At 47.0% G+C, this 21858-nt stretch overlaps 2 protein-coding genes across 2 annotated transcripts in view; one reads left to right on the top strand and one right to left on the bottom strand.

Moving 5' to 3' along the window:
• LOC116861115 (zinc finger protein 264-like) overlaps positions 1–21858 on the bottom strand; it is a 315410-nt gene that overhangs the window by 16529 nt on the left and 277023 nt on the right. The gene's annotated exons all lie outside the window — the stretch shown is intronic.
• Positions 1175–8296, top strand: DUXA (double homeobox A). Its single transcript, XM_032847591.1, has 4 exons — positions 1175–1403; positions 1987–2095; positions 2736–2881; positions 8228–8296. Exons 1-4 carry the CDS (start codon positions 1215–1217, stop codon positions 8294–8296), a joined length of 513 nt encoding a protein of 170 aa, XP_032703482.1. The 5' UTR covers positions 1175–1214.

Below are 21858 nucleotides of genomic sequence, written 5' to 3'. Positions count from 1 at the left end.
CTTCTTCCTCTCCCTCTGCCTCTTCCCTTACTCATGCTCTCACTATCTGATAAATAAAATCTTTAAAAGAATAAAAAATTAAAATAATGCAATGTGGTATTTGTCCCCTATTTGAAGATTCTATTGAAAGTATGGAATTTTAAAAAATTAATTGTATACTCCCCACAGTGTTTTATAAAAAACATTTTGGAGGAGCACCTGTGTGGCTCAGTCATTAAGCATCTGCCTTCAGCTCAGGTCGTGATTCCAGGGTCCTGGGATCGAGTCCCGCATCGGGCTCCCTGCTCAGCAAGCCAGCTTCTCCCTCTCCTACTCCTTCTGCTTGTATTCCCTCCCTCGCTGTGTCTCTCTCTGTCAAATAAATAAATAAAACCGTAGAAGAAACATTTTGGAAAGTGATTCTGTTTATCTGTCACTGAGGGCAGTGGACTTCAAAATGATTTAATAAGTACCAGACTTTAAAAAAAAAAAGATGTTATTTATTTATTTGACAGAGAGAGAGAGAGCGCGCACAAGCAGGGGGACCAGCAAGCAGAGGGAGAAGCAGGCTCCCCGTTGAGCAAGGAGCCTGATGTAGGACCCAACCCCAGGACCCTGAGCCGAAGGCAGACACTTAAAACCAACTGAGCCACGCAGGCATCCCTAAGTATCAGACTTTTAACCAGAAAAACCGAGAGGGGCTTAATGATACTTCATTTGTTCTTCATTTCTATGGGTTCAAAGTATTCATGATTGTAATGTAATTGTGATCTTCTTGATTCATTGTTCTTAATTTATATGAAGAGAACACATCCATTTTCCATGGGTTTTGAAAACAGAAGACTTTAACTTCCCAGTCATGGCATTCAGATCAACTTGCAAAGCTCAAAATCACCCTTGTGATTGCACCTGGGGGGCTCAGTCGGTTGAGCATCTGGCTTCAGCTCAGGTCATGATCCCAGGGTCGTGGGATTGAGTCCGGCATCAGGCTCCTTGCTCAGTGGGGAGCCTGCTTCTCCCTCTGCTTGCTGCTTCCCCTGCTTGTGTGCTCTCTCTCTCTCTCTCTCTCTCTCAAATAAATACATAAAATCTTAAAAAAAAGAATCACCCTTGTGTGTTTAAAGGCTTTATAGTTGTTGCAGAGTTCTTTCCTACTGGGTTCTGGTGGATTCCAAATGAAAAGGGTAAACCAGAGTCTAGGTAGAGCCTGAAGTTTGAAATGTATAAGCCAGCCTATGGAATGCTTCCTCTCTCCTGACCTTTCCACAGAGACCGTAGCAATGAATCAGAGACGCAACCGCACTAGGTTCACAGAAGATCAACTGGAAATCCTCATTAAGGCATTTGACCAAAATCCTTACCCAGGTTATGCTACCAAACAAAGACTGGCTTTGGAAGTCAACGCTGATGAGTCTAGAGTCCAGGTAAATCACAAATTCTATATCTTCAACTAAAAGTGGAAAGGGAGGGGAAGGAATCTGTTGATCGAGCAGAGTTACATACGAGTCTGCAAAGGGCTTTGTATGGAGTATCTTTGTGGGGGGCAACAAAGCAAAGCTTATTGAGTGATAGTACAGAGCCGAAGAGGGAGGGGACCCAAGAGGGTTGCCCTGAGGCGTCCTGACTGACATCCAGAACTGACAAGGATGTTGCTCTTTGTCTGACTTCACAAATGTGGGTACTGAGGACGAAAGAGCTTACAGGAGTGGCAAGGAGGTGGGCAGGTACTCCTTCAGGGAAGAGGAAATGCTTGGACTAGCTGTAAAATACATAATTGCAGTATCTACTTATTAACTTAAAAGATTATTACAGTCCTGTTGGGACCAGACTGTGGAGATGCTAAATGCCAAGCCTTGACCTAAGACTTCGGCAGATGAGACAGGTATCAGTAACAATCCCAAGCTTTGATCTAGTAAGAATCACACATACGCCCTTGAAGAAAGGCAGTGATGGGGTTGAGATGACATAAACATACTTAATTCTCTCGTTTTGTTTTCCTCACTTAAGATTTGGTTTCAGAATCGAAGAGCTAGGCACCAGTCCCAGAAAAAGTCAGAACCTGATGAGGACTTAGAATCAAGCCAAGACCAAGATCATGCTGAAGAGGAGATTCAGAGTAAATAGTCTGCGCCAGTCCTGGTCCTTGGCAGGGACTCTCGGGTGCCCAAGCGCCTCTCTACGCTGGAGCTAACTCCTGCTCTGAGCAGGAAAGAATGTTCTCTCTCTGGACCTCCTTCCTGCTCGGGTCTTCTGGTTCAGGGTTCAACATGGCCCCTGGAAATTCTTCCTTTCATGGTTCACGAACCTTCGTCTTCTTTTTTCTTTCACACTTTATTTATTTATATGAGAGAGGGAAGAAGAGAGAGAGCATGAGAGTGGGGTGAGGCCCAGAGGGAGCAGACTCCCTGCTGAGCAGGGAGCCCAATGACGGGGCTCGAGCCCAGGACTCCAGGATCATGACCTGAGCCAAAGTCCGACACTTAAACTGACTGAACCATCCGGGTGCCCTGGTTCATGGACCGGAGACTCTCCTCTGTTTACATTCTTTCCACTGGAAAGAACCAGCAACCTAGCCGTATGCTGCATCTCTTCTAGAACTTTCTCCCTGTAATAAGCTGGGGCAAAGCCCTCTTAAGGAGAAGCAACAGGCTTCAAATTAGATGGGAGACAGAGTGGGGCATGTTTGGGCTCCTTGTCTGAATATGTAAACTGACCTCTGAAATGTTCTTTGACCCTTGATCTCACATTCGTCCCAGGCAGAGAAGACAGACGGCGCCGTTCCAGCTATACTCCCTCACAACTACACACCCTCATCCAGGCATTTACGAACAACCCTTATCCTGGCATCGATACCAGAGAGCAACTTGCTAAAGAAATTGGCATTCCAGAGTCAAGAGTCCAGGTAAGTGATGAAGAATTCGACTGGTCCACGTCCTAGAGACAGAGACGTATGGGAAAGGGAGCTACGTGGACATGACAGGCACATTCCCTCTCCAGGGCCTTTCCACAAGCTGTTCCCTCCATCTGGTAAGCTCTAGCCCAGGATCACTCACAGCCAGCTCTCACCCCCTTCAGCTGCTTTTTTGTTGTAATCTGATGTTCTTTTTTTTCATCTTTTCACTGCATTTATTGCTAATATTAAAAAATTAAAAAAATTCATTCTCCCTTCTCCAGGGGCTCTCATCCCTCTTGCCCACATACCTGACCCATTTCCTCAGGACCAGTTCAAAACAGAGCCTGTCCACCGCCATTTTCACAGGAAGCAACCAGTGCAAGGGATGTAGCAGAAGGTTGGAGGAAGGCAACAGTATTGTCCAGGTTCCACCCAGAGGCCAGCTGGGTGGAGAGTCACAGAATTCAGACAAAAGGACTAGTGACCTCTTAGTGACATAGTCTAACTAAAGTGGGCTGGAGAGGAAATAGGGTAGTCCATCAGAGCCTTTAGTGAATGCCTCAAACCTGGAAGAAACGATACTAGTAGAAGAATGGGGAGGACCAGGGAGGCAGTCTTCTGGAAATTTCCATAACTCTCCCATGTTGAGAGGTGTGGAAAATCGAGAGAACACCAAAGAGCCTCACTCGTTTTGGCAGAAAAACTTAACTGTGGCATGAGAAAATCACAAAGATGCCGCCCACATTGCAAAAGGCTATGAAGCGATGCCCAATTTCACCAGCACCGGGATCACAGACTGGAGTGGTGGGGATCACACTCCTGACATGGAAACTATGAGATGCAAAAGCAAGGAGAGTGGCCTTTCAGGGGGAAACTCCCGCATCCATGAAGACTGGAGTCCAGGTCAAATGACCTGGTGGGTACCACAGAGCAGCTGGCCACGCTGGCATGTCACATAGAAAGGACTTGAAACAAGCAGCTAGAAAAGGATAATGGCAGGAAACTGCTCCAGGGCTCTCAGGAATTGATGGCAGTACCGGGGACAGCTGCAGAAGCAATGGCACTGAAGAGGTTTCCTGTTCAGCAGCCAGTTGGACAGGGAGATGAGGACCCAGGAGGCAGATGAAGGGAGCAAAGATGGGGTCCTGAAAGGGAGTCTGGAGGCTGGTCAGAAGGAGTGCACACTGCACACCACCGAAGATGCCACTCTGGGCCCAGGAGAGGAGTCCAGATGACGAAGGATTAGGGGGACCCTAAGTTTGTCTCACCACTCAAATACAACTAGTAGTTACCAAATCATTCTCAGCACCTGAGAAATCAGTCAGAGGTCTGAGGAAACAAATACTCCAATTCTACGAGTAGAAAAACAACCACCTTTTGGAAGGTAGAAGTTGTTTTTGCTTCTTCTGTTTCTTCTTTTCTGGACACAGTGATGACGAGAAATTCATCCCATAAGAAAGAAGAGGAGGTCGTACTCGAAGCCGGGGATTTAATCAGCATGGATAGAAGTAAGATGTCTAAACGGGAACTTAAAACAATGATTATAAAGATACTAGCTGGGCTGGAAAAAGCAGCCAGAGTCCCTCACTGTAGAGACAACTCTGGACCCCAAATCGGGGAGGTGGCAGATGCAGGTGGGGGTTCCTGACTGAGGGTTGGGGAGGGGAACAGCCTCACAGTAGCCATCCCAGGGGCACAGGGAAATATATGGCCTTCAGGTCACCACGGGCTCTTCTCAGCCGGGATGGGAAGGCAGTCTCCCAGGGGAGGTCTGCCGATGCCTGAGTGGTAGAAGGCACAGAGTCCTCCTATCGACAGTGGCCCTTTTTGGCTAAATGTCAGCAATACAGGGAAGTTGGATTTGTCTTCCGTGACCTGGGGTCCATCTTTGGGCAGGCAGATCTTCTTGATAAGAGACCAGCTTTTTTTTTTTTTTTTTTTTTTTTAAAGATTTTATTTATTTATTTGACAGACAGAGATCACAAGTAGGCTGAGAGGCCGGCAGAGAGAGAGAGGAGGAAGCAGGCTCCCCACTGAGCAGAGAACCTGATGTGGGGCTCGATCCCAGGACCCTGAGATCATGACCTGAGCCGAAGGCAGAGGCTTTAACCCACTGAGCCACCCAGGTGCCCCAAGAGACCAGCTTTTGAACCTTCGAGAGTTTCTCTGCTCTTTGTGAAAGCCTCCCCAGAAGGGACCCTGGTGACCCCGTTTGGGAAAAGGAGATTTCAGCATCAGTCTCCCCTCCACCAACCACAACCGTTTGGACCACACCAGGGGCCTTGGCCTCTCTGAATTGGGCCTTTGCCCAGGGAGGAGGTGGGGGACTCAGCAGTGGTAGAATCATTAGACCTCGATTCTGGAGGACCTCTGTGAAGAGCTGTCTTGGGGTCATCAGGCTTTCCATTGGCCAGGAGGTCACATGGGCCAGTGGGACTCCTGTCCTTCTCATCTCCAGTCTCTTCCCTCCTGCTCTGGCATTGAGGGCTGCTGCTGCTGATGATGATGATTCTGCTTCTTCGGCTTCAGCATCATGGTTGCGGCACTGGCCACAGGGGGATTTGGAGGGTGGTGAGGAAGGGCCACGTTGGATGCTTCCGTATTTGTTTTCTGAACAGCACCTGGCACATGACGGTAAGAATTCACTGAATGAATGAAGGAAGGAAGGAATGTTACTTTACCTTGAATTCAAGCCAGACATTTGGCTAAAGTCTTTAGACCTGCCATATTTCTCAACCTTTCTAATTATCCCATGAGGTTGGAATTATTTTGTCTACTTTAGAGATTTAACATTTAGCTCAAAAATGTAGGATCCTTTTACTAAAAAAGATTTTATTTATTTGTCAGAGAGAAGGAGCATAAGCAAGGGCAGCAGCAGGTAGAGGGAGAGGTAGGATCCCCATTGACTGAGGAGCCCCATGTGGGGCTCGATCCCAGGACCGCGGGATCATGACCTGAGCTGAAGGCAGACGCTTTACCAGCTGAGCCACCTGGGTGTCCCAGCAATGCAGGGTTCTGATGGAGTGTGATTCTGCCAGAGTGGTGTACTGCATGTTACTTCCACACCAGTGCTCCTTGCAGTAACCAGGATCCGAATGACACGAGGGGGACCGATGTGCCATCCTCTCTGCTCTCTTCCTCCCCCCTTCTGTGTCTTTCATGTTGCACTCGTACAAGTGCCTGTGGTGTGCGAGGAGCAGGCCTACCTCGAGGCATTCATGAAAACAGAAGCTTGGAAAATAGTAAGGGAGATGGGCAAATGAACCGCAGTTTCGATGGTGCGATAAAGTCACGCAAATTTGTCTTCTAAACAAAGACGAGTGAACAAATGAGTTTGGTACCAATAGGGAAGCAGATGCGTCTGGCAGAGATGGTTTCACAGAGGAAAACTTGATCTGAGGCTTGACAATCAGGGGAAACTCCCCAGGGGAAGACCCAGATAGAGGGGGTTAGGAAGGGCAGCACTGGCGGCAGACCGGATTCCTAAGGGCAGCCCTGAGGCTTCCAGAGAATCGCAGATCTGTCTATGGGCTGGTGAACTAGCGCGTCATAGATACTTGCGGGAGCGTCAAGTGTGGACCAGCTGCTTGTAGCCAGTTAAGACGGTGGACACAAAACCCGAATGTGACATCATTCATTAGCCTGTGAGCTGGGAGATGGGGCCCATCTCTGATTAATCCCTGTATGCTCAGGCATTCTCAGAAGTCTTGAAGTGGATTACACACTTGGAAAGTGTTTGCTAGAAGGGTTTATATTTCATCCTTTGGGTGGGAGGGATGTGCTTGAGGAATTAAGGCAGAGGAGAAAGCATGCTACGGTTACAGCTTGAAATAGCTTCTCTTCCTCCAGAGTGAAGAACGGACTCTGCTACGGAGACAGGAAATAGGTGGGACAATCAGGGAAAAGTCAAGGAGGCTGAGGCATGGAAAGGGGTTAAGGGACGACATGGACACACTGTGATAGCACAGGGCATGGACGGGGTGCGGGGGACAGGGATGGCCCAGAGAGGGAAAGAGATGAACCAACCCGGAAGATACGGCGTGTTTGGCTTGGATGGCTGATACGGGTGTTATCCAGCAGGACGGGATTCTAGAAGAATATAAGGAGTCCCACAAGGTGGGAGGTGTCCACCTGGGATACCCAGAACGGATAGTTAGGAGGCAGCTTCCACAAGGCCCCCAAGCTCTGGCGAGGAGAGGATGCATCCCAGTGAAGGCTGGGAGACTTTACAGAGAAGCCGGATGGAGACAGCAGGCTGACTTTTGAGTAATTGGTTCGGCGGGATTCTGAAAGAGCATGAGCTGAGAGAGAAGAAAACAGAAGTCAGCGGTAGAAGATGAAGTGAATCACGTCCTAATAAGGTCATTCCAATATTCTTTGGGCTAGTTTTCTCCTCAGAATTCAAAGCATTTTTCCTTAAGATCAAGACGTGGGTGGGTGCAGAAAAAATGAGAACTAACTGAACGGCTTCGTCAACAGGGGACTAATTCTTGTAGCCATCGCAAGCATGGCAGATGGAGAAAGGGGGTTAAGATTTGGGTGTAGACGCCACGTACAGGGCTATCTATGTATGTGCGGGCTCCCGAGACCAGCATTCATCTGCAGGGTGGCCTAGACCGTCAGGAAGGACGTGAAAGTTTCCAGGATATTATGTGACTTTTCCAAAGCCTGGTTTTCGGACTCCAGACCTATGCTTTATTCTGCTTGCAACCTCTGTGAAAACCCCAAGTAGCAGCTGTGGGACATGAGTGTGTGTGTGATATATAAAAACATGTGTTTTTCTAAAGTTATGTTATTACAAAAAGTATACATATATTTAACGTCTGTGTCTAATGTGCATGTAGTATAATTTATGGGCAGAGGCTAGGAGTAGCAATCCATTATGTATTACTGTGGAATGGAAAATATTTTCCTAGGGGCACCTGGGTGGCTCAGTGGGTTAAGCCTCTGCCTTCGGCTCAGGTCATGGTCTCAGGGTCCTGGGATCGAGCCCCGCATCGGGCTCTCTGCTCAACGGGGAGCCTGCTTCCCCCTCTCTCTCTGCCTGCCTCTCTGCCTACTTGTGATCTCTCTCTGTCAAATAAATAAATAAAATCTTAAAAAAAAAGAAAATATCCTGGGTCATGGAAGAGGGTATAAAACCCATCATGCAAGTACTAGGTGTGAGGTTCAGAATTTTGGGCTTTATCTCCAGACCCAATAGACTTTCCTAGATATAACATGGAATGACATTGATTTTGAAATTAAGCCTAAAACAAACCATCCCACTCTTCCTTCTGCCTTATGACAAAAGCAACGGTGAAACTCCCATGACATCACTTGCTTTAATTAATTCTCAGTGTTTTACCCACTTAGATTTGGTTTCAAAATCGGAGATCCAGATTCCATGTCCAGAGAAAAAGAGAACCTCATGATCAAGACTGAGAACAGAGACAAGACCAGCAACAGGATCTCTGGGATGAGAGGGTTCAAGGTAATCCCGCTGTTGCTCACAAGCCGAGCCTCCTGACTGTCCATCCTCCCACATGGTGGAGTCAACCCCAACTATCTCTTGGGAACTAGAAGATATTCCTACTCAAAAGAAGGATAAACCTGGAAGAAGGATAGGTTAGAAGGATAAAAGAAGGATAAAGCTAGAAGACAAACCTACTCAAATGCCTTATCAGGTTCCATGCAGTAAGGGGATTGGTTATAGTGTCTGAAGGCTCTCCCCAAGTTATGGTTCCCCCCAAGGAATTCCACTGGCCACTTTCCCAGCCGGAATGCAGAAACCCCAGGAGAATGGGAATTTTGTTCACTGTTTTCTCCCCAGGGCCTGGTACACAGTAAACAATCAGTAAACTTTTGTGGAAGGTATGGTTGACTTAATAGAAGAATCAGTCCTTAGGTGTGTTCTGCCAGGGGCCGCCTAGTGTGTGGCTTTCCCGGGGGTAGTAAGTTCCACATTGGGCTAGTAAGGTGGGACTGAGTTTACTTTCACGTTTGAATATACAAACTGCTTCTTCCATTTCTCTTTCTTATCTTTCCCCCTTGGGCATAGAAACTACACAAAATGGCACCAGTCTCAGTCTCAACTGTCTTATTTCTCCGAAGCGAGACATTCAGTATATTTTATGTCTTCAGCCTGGGATCTAAATCTCTCTTCTAAGCATACCTTCCGCTTTTCCAGAAGTTGAGCCTGCTGGAGATGATAAACAGAGCTTCAGGGAGCAGAGACAGATACAGGCACCACACAAACTACTGACTGATCTGATCGTAGATCCAGAGTCCAGCAGACCTGGAGAACAATGAAAATAAACATACACATAGAGCATTTTTTCAGCCATCACAGTAATTGTGCTTTTTAGTAAGAAACATTTATTGGTCTTCATCCCCATTTCTATCACAGTTTCTAAAATCTTTGGAATTTCCAGTGATGAGAAAAATCAGAGAACTGGCACTTTCTGGTCTTCCTCCCTGACCTCCAGGAAAGGGAGAGGGTCTGGAGGTTGAACCATTTGTCAATGGCCAATGATTTATTATTTTTTAATCTTAATTCCAGTATAGTTAACATACAGTGCTATATTAGTGTCAGCTGTACTGTATAGGGATTCAACAATTCTCTACATTATTCAGTGCTCATCACGGTAAGTGTACTCACAGTCCCCTTCACCTGTGTTCCCCACTCCCCCCACCTCCCTCTGGTAACCGCAGGTCTGTTCTCTATAGTTGAGTCTGGTTTTTTGTTTCTCTTTTTTCCTTTGTTCATTTGTTTCTTAATTTCCACATATGAGTGAAATCATATAGTGTTTGTCTTTCTCTGACTAGTATACTATATTTTAACATGTGTCTTTTTTAAAAAGTTTTTTAGAAGATTTATTTATTGAGAGCGAGAGAGAGCGCACACCCAGGCACTTGAGTCGGGGAGGGGCAGAGGAAGAGACTCTTTCAAGCAGATTCCCTGCTGAGCTCAGAGCCTGACATAGGGCTCGGTGCCACCACCCAGGAGATCATGACTTAAGTTGAAACCAAGTTGGATGCGTAACTGACTGAGCCATCCAGGTGTCCCATTTTATTTTTGTTTTTTAGTAATCTCTATCCCCAGTGTGGGGCTCAAACTCTCAACCCCAAAATCAAGAGTTGTATGTCCACTGCCTGAGCCGCTGCGCACCCTCCGATTAATTTCATTAGCATGTTAGTCTCTACATCCATCCATTTTCTTGCAAATGGCAAGATGTCATTCTTTTTTATGGCCGAGTAATATCCCATTATATATATATATATATATATATAGTCTTTATTTTTATTTATATTATATATATTCCATTATATATATTCCGTATATATAATATTCCATCATATATATATATATATGTATATGTAATTTATCCACTCATCTATGGATGGACACTTGGAATGCTTCCATAATTTGGCTGTTTTATTTTATTTTTTAAAAGATTTTATTTATTTGTTTGACAGAGAGAGCGCACAAGCAGGGGGAGCAGCAGGCAGAGGAAAAAGGACAAGCAGGCTCCCCATAGAGCAGGGAAGCCTGATGTGGGGCTCGATCCCAGGACCCTGGGGTCACGACCTGAGCTGAAGGCAGTATAGCTTAACGACTGAGCCACCCAGGCGCCCTCCTTGCCCTTGTCTGACTTTCACATAGCATTATGTCCTCAAGGTTTATCTGTCTCATGGCGTGTGTCAAATTTGTCTCCCTTTCTAAGGCTGAATGATACTCCATCATGTGCATTCACCACCTTGGGTTTATCCATTTATTCATGGATGGACATGTAGGTCGCTTTCATCTTTGGGCTATTGTGAATAATGATACTATAAACATGGGGGGTACAAATATCTGTTTCAATCTCTGTTTTCAATTATTTGGGTTAGATATACACCCAGAAGTGAATTGTTGGACCATATGATGAAGAATTTTTAAAGTAAACAGATATCTTAAAATATTTAATAATAATATTCAATAATAATTTTAAAATACCTTATTTTTTTGAACTAGGCTCTACTCCCAATATGACCTCGAACTCATGACTCCAAGATCAAGAGTCACATCTCTACTGACGAAGCTAGCCCAGTGCCCCTAAAGCAGATATTTTAAAAAGTAAAGTATCTGGTCAAATAGGGATTTCTAAAAGGAGTGTGATAATTTCAAATATTCTGAAATTTCATACCCAGTCAATAAAGTTGCATTCTCTAAAAATTAAAAGTTAAATAAATCTGTTATGTAATAGATGGAAAACCTTTAATTCATGTGTGCCCCCCCACACAAAGATATCTGTGACATATATACTTTATTTTTAATTAAGTTCATATTCTAAGTCAATACTATCCAACAGAAATCTCTATGTTGCTGCAAAAAGTCTTTCTTAGTGCTAATAGCCACAAGCCACAGCTAATTACTGAGTAGGACGAATATGGCTAGAGTGACAAGAACTGCATTTTTAATTTATTTTAAATAAAGCGTTACTTATTTGAGAGAGAGGGAACACAAGTGGGAGGGGCCCTGATGTGGGGCTTGATCTCACCACGCTGAGATCAGGACCTGAGCTGAAACCAAGAGTTGGTCGCTTAACCGACTGAGCCACCCAGGTGCTCCGTAAGTTATTTTAATTTAAATGTGTATAGTCACTCTAGGAAACAAACTGAGGGTTACTGGAGGGGAGGTGGGGGGACGGGGTAATGTGGTGATGGGCATTAACGAGGGCACTTGATGGAATGAGCACTGGGTGTTTCATGCAACTGGTGAATCACTAAACTCGATCTCTGAAACTAATAATACACTATAAGTTAATTGAATTTAAATTTTAAAAAGGCAAAAAAATGTATAGTCCATGTGGCTAGTGGTTACCCTACACTATTGAAGGGTGCAGATCTAGAAAGCATTTTGTGAACTGTTTCATTCAACATTACATGGGCGGCATCTTTCCGATTTTATAAATGTGCTCTTCAAACACTGGTACCTATTTATTTGATGGCATTAGTAGGTTAGAAAGTATAATGTAAAACTCTATCTTAATCACAGCAAAATTGAAACAGTGCCCCAGGGTTAATGAGGTTAAAAGTAGCAGAAAATTTTAATCTTGTTTTTTAGACAACTGTTTCCCCCAGTAAGTTACTTTGTCTTTTCAGACCCCACCAACAAACCCACTAGTGACTCTGCACAAGCCTGGAACTCAAGGTCAAGTGATACAGCCCCAGCCGGTGAATAAGGAAGGCCCTGCATTTCTTAAGAAAATGAGCCCAGACCCCATCCAGCTTATCCCAGCTCCTGGAACATGCCCTAAGTTGTATCCCTTTGTCCCGACATCAGGGGCTGGGTTTTCTGGTGACGTCTTTACCCCCAGATGAACAGGGGATATATGTTACATATATGTTTGCTCATTATGCACGCTCCATCTTTACTCATGAAAACTCAGGCTCCCTGACCCTTTTCAGCAATATGCATGTAGCCCCAACTCCTGTGATTATAAAAACTTGTTCTCTCCCCCTTCCGGAAGGTGGGTTTGAAGCTCTACCTCCCACCTCCTTGTCTCCTCATCTAGCTGCCTCTTAGATAAACCCTTTTCTTGCTGCGAACCAGTAAACGGCTCTGCTGCCTGTCAGGCAGAGGGACTTGGGCTCAGTTACAGAACCCAAACTAAGGATAGATACATTTTAAGAGAATGTACACAACCCAAATGAAGAAACCTAAAATATTGCACTAAGGCACCTGAAAAGAAGACATGAATATTAGTAATGGCAGGTGGGCAGTGAACCCAGAAGTTGGAAAAAGTACTAAATGAAACGAAAGCATAAATACTAAATGAAGATAAAGTAATCTGAGTAGTTTGGGGGCAAGGGTTCCTCAAGATAATGGAGTCAGAAAACGTGCCTGGTGAGGTGATGTTTTGAGCCAACAATGACAGTAGGAGAACACATGAACTACGCGAGGATCTAGAGGAAAAGATTTCAGACAGAGTTCCAGGTAAGAAAGGGTCGAGAGACTGTCCGATAAGGATGCTATTGAGGAAGGAAGTGCTGGGCTTGGGGGGCGGGGGGCGGGAGGGGCAGCTTTCTAGAAGAAAGCTTTCTAGAAGAACACATGAGCCTTTGAAAGGTTTCCAGGTGGTCTTAGGTTTAAAAGGGCATGGATCTGGGGCCCCCTGGGTGGCTCAGTCAGTTAAGGTTAAGCGTCTGCTTTCAGCTCAGGTCATGGTCCCGAGTCCTGGGATTGAGCCCCACATCAGGCTCCCTGCTCAGTGGGGAGTCTGCATCTCCCTCTGGCCCCTCCCACTGCTCCTGCTCACATGTTCTCGCTCTTAAAAAAAACAAACAGAAGGATGTGGATCTGAAGAACAAACAGAGCCAATAAGTGTTGGGAGGTTCATGAAAAAGAAGTGGGTTGTGTGTTGGGTAACCCACCAGTCCTGGACGCTCCAGGGTTAAGATGAATGTGAATTTTCTCATCCACCTCGTTTGCTATGAAACCCCTGAGTCAGGGTGCCTGGATGGCTCTTTTAAAAAAAAAAGATGCAAAGGAAAAGCGTTGGATGCTTAACCAACTGAGCCCCCCAGGTTCCACTAAGGAAAATGCTTTATCACTGGTGTCCAGGTTGAGAACAGTATCTACAGGATGAGCCATTGTGGTTAATTTTTGGGAGTAGATTGGAGTTAGCAGAGATATTTTCTTTTCTTTTTTTTTTTTAAGATTTTATTTATTTGACAGACAGATCACAAGCAGGCAGAGAGGCAGGCAGAGGGAGAGAGGGGGAAGCAGGCTCCCCACTGAGCAGAGAGCCCAATGCGGGGCTCGATCCCAGGACCCTGAGATCATGACCTGAGCCGAAGGCAGCGGCTTAGCCCACGGAGCCACGCAGGCGCCCCTGGCAACCCCGGCCTGTTCTAAAACTTCACATGTGTTAGGTCACTGAATCCTCATGGTATCCTCCCCGTATCAGAGATAAGAAAAAAAACGGAGGCGGGAGGACGTTGTAAACTTGCCTGAGGGCACAGCGAACTGCAAAGCTTGGCTTCGAACCCAGGCAACAGGACTCCAAGCCTGTGCTCTTACCCATAAAGAAACGTGCTCACCAGTGGGCCACTGCGTACAACTGTGCAGTTTGTGTATTGCATGGAAACTCCCACCCAGGATGGAAGTAGGAGCTGAAATCCAGCTCGCTGTCTGCTCACCAGGCCATGATCCCTGCTCTCTGCTCCACCTGCCTCGAGGAACAGATGCCTTTTTCTTCCCAAACAAGTGTCACCCATCAGCCAAACCATGTATCCAGGGGTCTGTCTGACCAGAGGGTGCTGGTCCCTAATTTGCACCCATCCATTCCAAACCCCAGCAGCTCTGGACGCATGATTGTGGGGCTCTGGACACACTGGTTTCCCTGTAAGTAGGGCTTTTCCTAATATTCCCCCAAATCCCACCTTGGCTCCCAGATCAATTTTTTTTTTCTTTTCATCTTGGAGCTTCCAAGATTCCTAGGCCTAAATATTTTCCTAGTAGCCCAGATGAGGCATCCTTCAGTGGCCCGGCCTCCGATGCCCGTCACTGTCAGGCCACCCACTCACTGCTCAGTACAGAGAAACTCAAAAGAAGAATAGACACGGTCCTCGGGGGAAGACAAGATTTGCACACACTTAATAAAATATTTCCAATGTCATTATACATAAAAGTGCTTTTGGCACTATTCTGCCCTATCCTCTCTATGAAGAGAGATCTGAAGCTGAAATAACCCTCAACAGCCAGGGGGATGCAGCACTGAGCACATCACACGCATGCGTGCATCATTCCACGTGTTCCAGTGCCATGCCTCTCTGGACATGTGAGTAGCATCTCCATTTCAACACCCCAATATTTACCCTATCCTTCTGCAGAAGCCGCCTCTCCTGTTTAGTTGTTCCTTCAGGGGTTGTGAAACCAGGTATCTGGGAGCATGGTCACTGATGCCTGCTTCTCTCTCATCTCCCATAAGCAACGGACTGCCTGTCCCTCTGGTCTATCACCTTAGATGCACGTTTCATCCAGAGCACCAACTCCTCCATTCACTATCTCAAAAGCGATCTCAGACAGGCTTTAAAAATAACCGGGATTCGTGGATGTAAATGACAGGGATATGTGGGAATCAGGTGAGGCTCTATCCAGAAGCTTAAACAATGTTGACAGTAATCTAGTTTCTCTTTCTCTATTCATGCTACTTCCACTGTGTTGACTTGATCCTCAGTTTCTACCTCATGGTCTCCCGGTAGCCCCAGCCTCTGTATTCTGGGCAGGAATACACCATACCACACCAAATCATTTTGGGGACAAGAAAGCAATCCCATCTTTTTTCCAGAAACCCTGGCAAATGCCTCCTGTGTGCTCAGTGGCTGTGCCTGAGTTATGTACCAACCTCAGGACCATTCGCGTGGTTGAGTTGGGTGGGGTTCACTGACTAGTTAGGCTCTGGAACATTCTTAGAGTTGAGTGTGGGGTCAATTCTACCAGACAACATGGGTTGAAATGGAGAGGGGGTAGGATTTCTAATGGAAATCTCTTGCAATCTCCTATTCTCTTTGAATGGTCAGAAATCCAGTGGCTCCATTTTCAAAATATCTAGAATCTTCTCAACGCCGTTATCCTGGTCGGAACTACCATTTTCTCTCCCTTGGATCTTACAGAAATGTCACTGCATCCACATTTGCCCCCTGCCGCCAGACTCAGGACAATTGTCAGAAACTGGAAACAAACTCAACGCCAATTAACTGGTGGATGAATACATAAATTGTGGTATAGCCATCAATGAATACTACTTGGTGGGGGAAAAAGAATGAACCACTGTTACTCACAGGAACATGAATGAGCCTCAAAATCATTACAATACAAAAAAAGCAGCCAGACACGAAAATGTGTATCATATAACTGCACTTCTATAATAGTTTGGAAAATGCAAGTGAATCTATAGCGACAAAAGCAGATCAGTGGTGTTCTGGGGAGGGGGCTGCTGGAGGTCATGTGGGGGAATTAGAAAGGTGCATGCCTAAAACTTTTGGGGGTGATGGATAGGTTTCCTGTCTTGACTATGGTGGTGGTTTTGAAGGTATACATTTATCAGAAAGCATCAAATTGTTCATTTTAAGTACCTCTCGTCTATTGTAGGTCAACTTTATATCTTTGTAACATACAACAACTTTGTAACATTGAAAAAAAAATCAGAAAATCTAAGAAGCCGATATAAGACCAACCTCAGTAAGGACAAAAGCAGTAATCAAGGAATCAGAAGCCAGAAAAGAAGAGGCATTAATATGCAAATATCAGAGCCTGAAGTTTGTAAATAGTCCCACGGTTAGCAGACTAGCGGGGGCGGGGGGAAGGACAGAACGCCGTGCGTTATCAGAGTCTTGAATGACCTAGAAGTAGACACATACACAGATCAGGTTTCTAGGGTAGAAAGATAGTAGATGCTCATTTTTAGTAATACATTTGAAAATCTCAGATGAGTGATTTTCTAGGAAAGGCTGAGCAGAGTTCTTGGGTAAATTTTTTTAAATATTTCAGAAACATTTATTTAATAGGGACGTTCCAGAGCATTAAAAGAGCAGAATATTAGTTCTGATACCATATAACACTCCTGGTGCCTACTCTATGTGTGGAGAAAACACGCAGAGTCCCATATCCTCAATCTCCAAGCCAGGGATATGGTGGTCCAGCCTTAAACCCTGACTTTTCCCACACTGCCTACTTTCCGACTGCCAGAAAGTCCTGTTTCTCCTCCCTCAAAGCACCTCCCCTGTCCACCACCTCCTCTGGCTTCCCATTGCCAAGTTTCAGTCATCTCTTGCATGGACCTTTGAAGTGGATTCTGTTGGGTCACTAGGGGCGGCTGGTTAGCCACACCTCACTCCCCTCCCATTCAGAAATAGATCCCTGGGGCGCCTGGGTGGCTCAGTGGGTTAAAGCCGCTGCCTTCTGCTCAGGTCATGATCTCAGGGTCCTGGGATCGAGCCTCTCATCGGGCTCTCTGCTCAGCGGGGAGCCTGCTTCCCTCTCTTTCTGCCTGCCTCTGCCTGCTTGTGATCTCTCTGTGTCAAAATAAATAAATAAATAAAATCTTTAAAAAAGGAAAGAAAAGAAAAGAAAATAGATCCTTGCCTTCCTTGGAGCCAGCAGGGTAAAGCCCATGGGTGGGCGCCTGGGGGGCCCAGTCAGTGAAGCCTCTGCTTTCGCTCAGGTCTGAATCCCAGGATGGAGCCCCATGTCCGGTTCTCTGCTCAGTGGGGAGCCTGCTTCTCCTTCTCCCTCTGCCATTCCTCCCTCCTCTCCCTTGTGCTCTCTGGCTCTCTCTGTCAAATAAATAAATAAAATCTTAAAAACAAAGCCCAAGGGACTTTGTCTTATGCGTGGTTGTATCTGGAGACTACAAAACTGTCCTGGGCGCATGTCAGCCGCTCAGTAGTTACTTGTGCAAACGAATGGAAGCAAATGGACACCTCACGTTAACACTGTCAGGGAGCCCAGTGGTGTTTCTAGACATCGTGCTGTCATGTGGTTTCTGTCCCTCCCTGGTGGCACCAGGAAGCACAACCTCCTGTGTGTGTGTGTGTGTGTGTGTGCATGTACATGTGCGCATGTACAGACATTCTCATGCACATAAGGCCTCAAGATAAAAGAATCACAAGGTTTTCTTCCAGACGTACCATGGATCAGCTCACGTGAACGAAGCTGGTTTCCATTTCTTATACGAAATAAGGGCTGGGGCTGGGTGTGTGACTGCAGGTACCCGAGCCACTAGGGACCGTCATACTATGCCGATTTTCCGTTTGTTTAGAGATCGAAGGAGATGCACTGAGTGACCTCATGAGGCACAGAATAATGCCTCATTACCTGCCATATTAACTATATGTTTCTCAAATATTTTAAGAGCAGAGCCGCTGAATAAATATTTAACGATTATAGGGGCACCTGGGTGGCTCAGTGGGTTAAGGTCTCTGCCTTCAGCTCAGGTCACGGTCCCAGGGTTCTGGGATGGAGCCCCACAATGCACTCTCTGCTCAGCGGGAATCCTGCTCCCCTGGCCCCCCGCCCTCCCCTTCTGCCTCTCTGCCTACTTGGGATCTTTGTCTGTCAAATGAGTAAATCTTTTAAAAAAATATTTACAATGTAATGATGATGTTGATTATCACTACTATGATCTTCCACGTTCTGAGCTCTCTGGGCTCTGAAATCGACCGCCTGGAGCAGTTGCGGGAACCAGTGCGACCAGGACGGCGCCGCTTGCTGCATCTTCATCGCCCGCTGCCCCACGTGCGCAGGACCGAGCTCACTTTCCCAACCTGAGCGGTCACTTTAAGGCCATATATATACGGACATGCTGCAGAGTGCTCTTAAGTCCCACTAAGTGCTTCAAAAAGAAAGCGCAGCTGGTGTCAGTACGTTGTTAAAATGTCTAATAATTACCCACTTGCCTTTTAAGGACAGGCCTGAAGGGAAACAGCTCCTTCTGGGAACCTCACTTACTTCTCACAGGTACTTCTCACAGCGGTGGCCAGTTCTCCACCCAGCACGGCCCTGCTTGCTTTTGAAAGAAGGCCTATGTTTGCAAATGCATTCGAAGCTGTTTAAAGAGGGGCGCCTGGCTCGCTCAGTGGGGGCAAACGGCCTTGGGTGTGGAGATTACTCAAAAATAAAATCTTTAAAAATAGGTACATGGGGGTAGGGGGCTCCTGGGCGCTGCAGTCAGTTAAGCCGAATTCGGACTCTTGTTTCCGGCTCAGATCACATTCTTAGGGTTGTGAGATGCAGCCCAGCTTGGGGTCCTCGCTGGGCAGGGAGCCTCTACCTGAGATTCTCTCTCTCCCTCTATCTGTCCCCCACCACCACTTCCCTGCGTTCCTGCTCGCTGTCTCTAAAAAAATAAAAATCAATAAGTAAATCGAGCCATTTAATGGAAAACTGTTAGGCAGAGTCAGATAATCTAGAAAACTCCATAACGGCAGCACTGGATTGTCTAAGGGGTGGGGGTTCCTGTGTTAAGTCGGGAAGAAAGCCTTCAAAAGGCCACCCCCTGCCCGAGCCTGGCTTCTGCAGGAGATGGGCCACTTAATGACTTGGCCTCTGCCACCATCTAGTGGTCGCACATGGCAACTGGCACGGAAGTCCGCCGGCTCAGGCTCACAGGTGCGACGCAGGGTGACACCAAGCACACGGGAGCCTTTGTCCCCAAGCACACGGGAGCCTTTGTCCCCAGGAGCGCAAGATCATCGCTCCCTCTTGGGCTGCACATACCTTAGCATGATGCACACATCCCGGTGGGCTCTTAGCTCACCCCCGTATGTTGATGGCTTTCACATCTCCCTGCAACAGGAAATAAATCTTTATTTAAAAAAAGAGGAAGAAGAAAAACAACAGCAACAAAAGACAGAAATCTTGATTATTGAGAGCAGGGACTTCTCCAGGTAAGTTTTCCAGACCCCCCAGACCAGAAACTCTAGGTGGGGGCCCAGCACTGTTTACCCAAGCCCCCCCCAGTCCCTGCCTCCCACCCTCATGGGGTTCTGATGCAGGCTCAAGTCTGCATTTAGAGCAGTGGTTCTCAAGCAGAGGTGGTTCTTTTTTTAAGATTTTTATTTTTTTTTTAGCAAGTGAGAGACAGAGCATAAACTGGGAGAGAGACAGGGGGAGAGGGAGAAGCAGGCTCCCCACTGAGCAGGGAACTCGATCCTGAGACCCCGGGATCATGACCTGAGCTGAGGGTAGAGGCTTCACCGACTGAGCCACCCAGGCGCCCCAATCAGAGGTGATTCTGCCTCCCAGTGGACGCTTGGGGATGCCTGGAGACATTTTGGTTGTCATAGCTGGCCCAGGGGAAGGGGATGGAGGTGGGTAGAGGCTGGGACACAGAACATCCTACTAGAGCAAGGAATTATCAAGCTTTACCTGTCAGTAGCGCAGAGGTTGAGAAGCCCCACAGACCAGTACCGAATTTCCCCCACCGCCCGCGCTCCTGCCCTGCCTCCGCCAGCTCCTAGTCTGTGCGACCCGTGCTTGCCCCCGACTTGGACAGGCATGGAAGATATTCCCGGTATTTCACGGGTAGGGCACTAGCCAGTGCTAAAGCGGTCCTGGCCAAGTCCAAGGATATGGGCTCCACCTGGGAGTACTTGGCACAGCTGCCCGGCCCGTTCGGGGCATTAGAGTAATTTTTCTAAGTTTATTATTATTTTGTAAAAAGATAATTTATTTATTTGAGAGAGAGAGTGAACGAGCGAGAGAGAACACGAGGTGGGGGGAAGAGCAGTGGGAGAGGGAGAAGCAGGCTCCGGCTGAGCAGAGAGCCCGATGTGGGGCTCGATCCCAGGACCCTGAGATCATGACCTGAGCTGAAGGCAGAGGCTTCACCGACTGAGCCTCCCAGGTGCTCCTACTATTATTATTTTTTAACTCATCTCTACACCCAACCCGGGGCTCAAACTTAGAGCCCCGAGATCGAGACACATGCTCCACCGACTGAGCCCACCAGGTGCCCCAAATTATAATAAATTTTTTCAGATCTATCATTTAAAAAAAATCAAGGGCACCCCATATCCACAATTTAGGGGAACGCAGGTAAATGATGGGAGGAGCCAAGGTGGTAACAACCACATCCATGCAGACTCCGTGTTGACCCTTAAAGGGACCAAAGAACATGCCTTTGCTTTCCTTGCCCGTAAGATGCCAAGAATGATGGTGTCTACCTGGTGGAAAACATCAATGAGCAGAACGATTTATGATCGTGATAAATGCTGGAAGAACAGAAGAGAGGGGTGCCTGGGCGAGGTCACTCTATGTGGGGTATTCCTGGAAGGCTCCTCTGAGGAGGTGGCGTTTGTGCGGAGGCCTGAGTGATGAAAGGGAATGAGGTGTGTGCAAACCCGGGACAAGCACTTGAGTCATGGAAGAGTGACCCCATCCCGAGCTACAGGAGTGAACTCGGTGGCTCAGATTCACTCAGGCAGGTCCCGTTCTCCTTGCTGGTGATTGCGTTAGGGCCGGTTAGGTGACCCAGATCTGGGCGATGGGACGTGAGATGGTGTCCGTGGAGAGGTCTTCGGAGAAAGTTTCCTTCACTCCTAAAATGGTGACGCTAGAAATGTTTTCTCTTGAGGCTCCGGGTGTTTCTCCAGCTGGAGAGGGGTCCGGAGACCCCAGAGCCAACCTTGTGCTCCCCGCCAGAGCACGAAGCCCTCACATTCCCCTCAGCCCCCTGCTCTCCTCTCCTTCTGGAGCTTTCTGCTGCTGAGAGAGAGGGGGGCGGAGAGACAGAGAATATGAGAAGGAAGCAGAAGAAGGTTCCTGGGTTTTGTCCTTTCCCCCTTGGGCTGAGGAGCGCTGGTGGAAGGGAAAGAGAAAATAAGGGAAAATAAAGAGAAAATCGGAAAGAGAAAAATAATTTGAAGAAAGAAACAGAAGAGCAGGGTAGGGCCGGTGCCAATTCGACCTTGTCTACACGACACTGAGGCAACTCACCCCTGGTCTGTGCACGCCCACGAAACACCAGTGTGTCTACCACAGTCTGTCGCGTTTGTGCGAACTCTTTCTGAGAATCACCCCAGAATAACAGTTACCATTTCCTTCACGAATATTTATTTTGTTTTTAAAACTGGTGGTTTTGGGCGCCCGGGTGGCTCAGTGGGTTAAGCCTCTGCCTTCCGCTCAGGTCATGATCCCAGGGTCCTGGGATTGAGCCCCGCATCGGGCTCTCTGCTCAGTGGGGAGCCTGCTTCCCCCTCTCTCTGCCTGCCTCTGCCTACTTGTGATCTCTCTCTGTCAAATAAATAAATAAATAAAATCTTAAAAAAAAAAAACCTGGTGGTTTTATTTGAGTGACTCTGTGTGTGTGTGTGTGTGTGTGTGTGTGTGTACGCACGCGCGTGCGTGTGCCGTGTATCATGCCTCCTCTCAGCGATTTCTAGTACACAATACAGTATTGTTAACCACAGTAATTACAGGGCCAAGGGCAGGCTGCCTCTGAAAGGGCCATTTTGGC

Source organism: Lontra canadensis, unplaced genomic scaffold, assembly GCF_010015895.1.
Source record: "Lontra canadensis isolate GAN:19392208 unplaced genomic scaffold, GSC_riverotter_1.0 scaffold191, whole genome shotgun sequence".
Taxonomy (NCBI): Eukaryota; Metazoa; Chordata; class Mammalia; order Carnivora; family Mustelidae; genus Lontra; species Lontra canadensis.
Note: the sequence above shows the minus strand (reverse complement) of the source record. Positions and strands in the feature narration are given on the sequence as shown.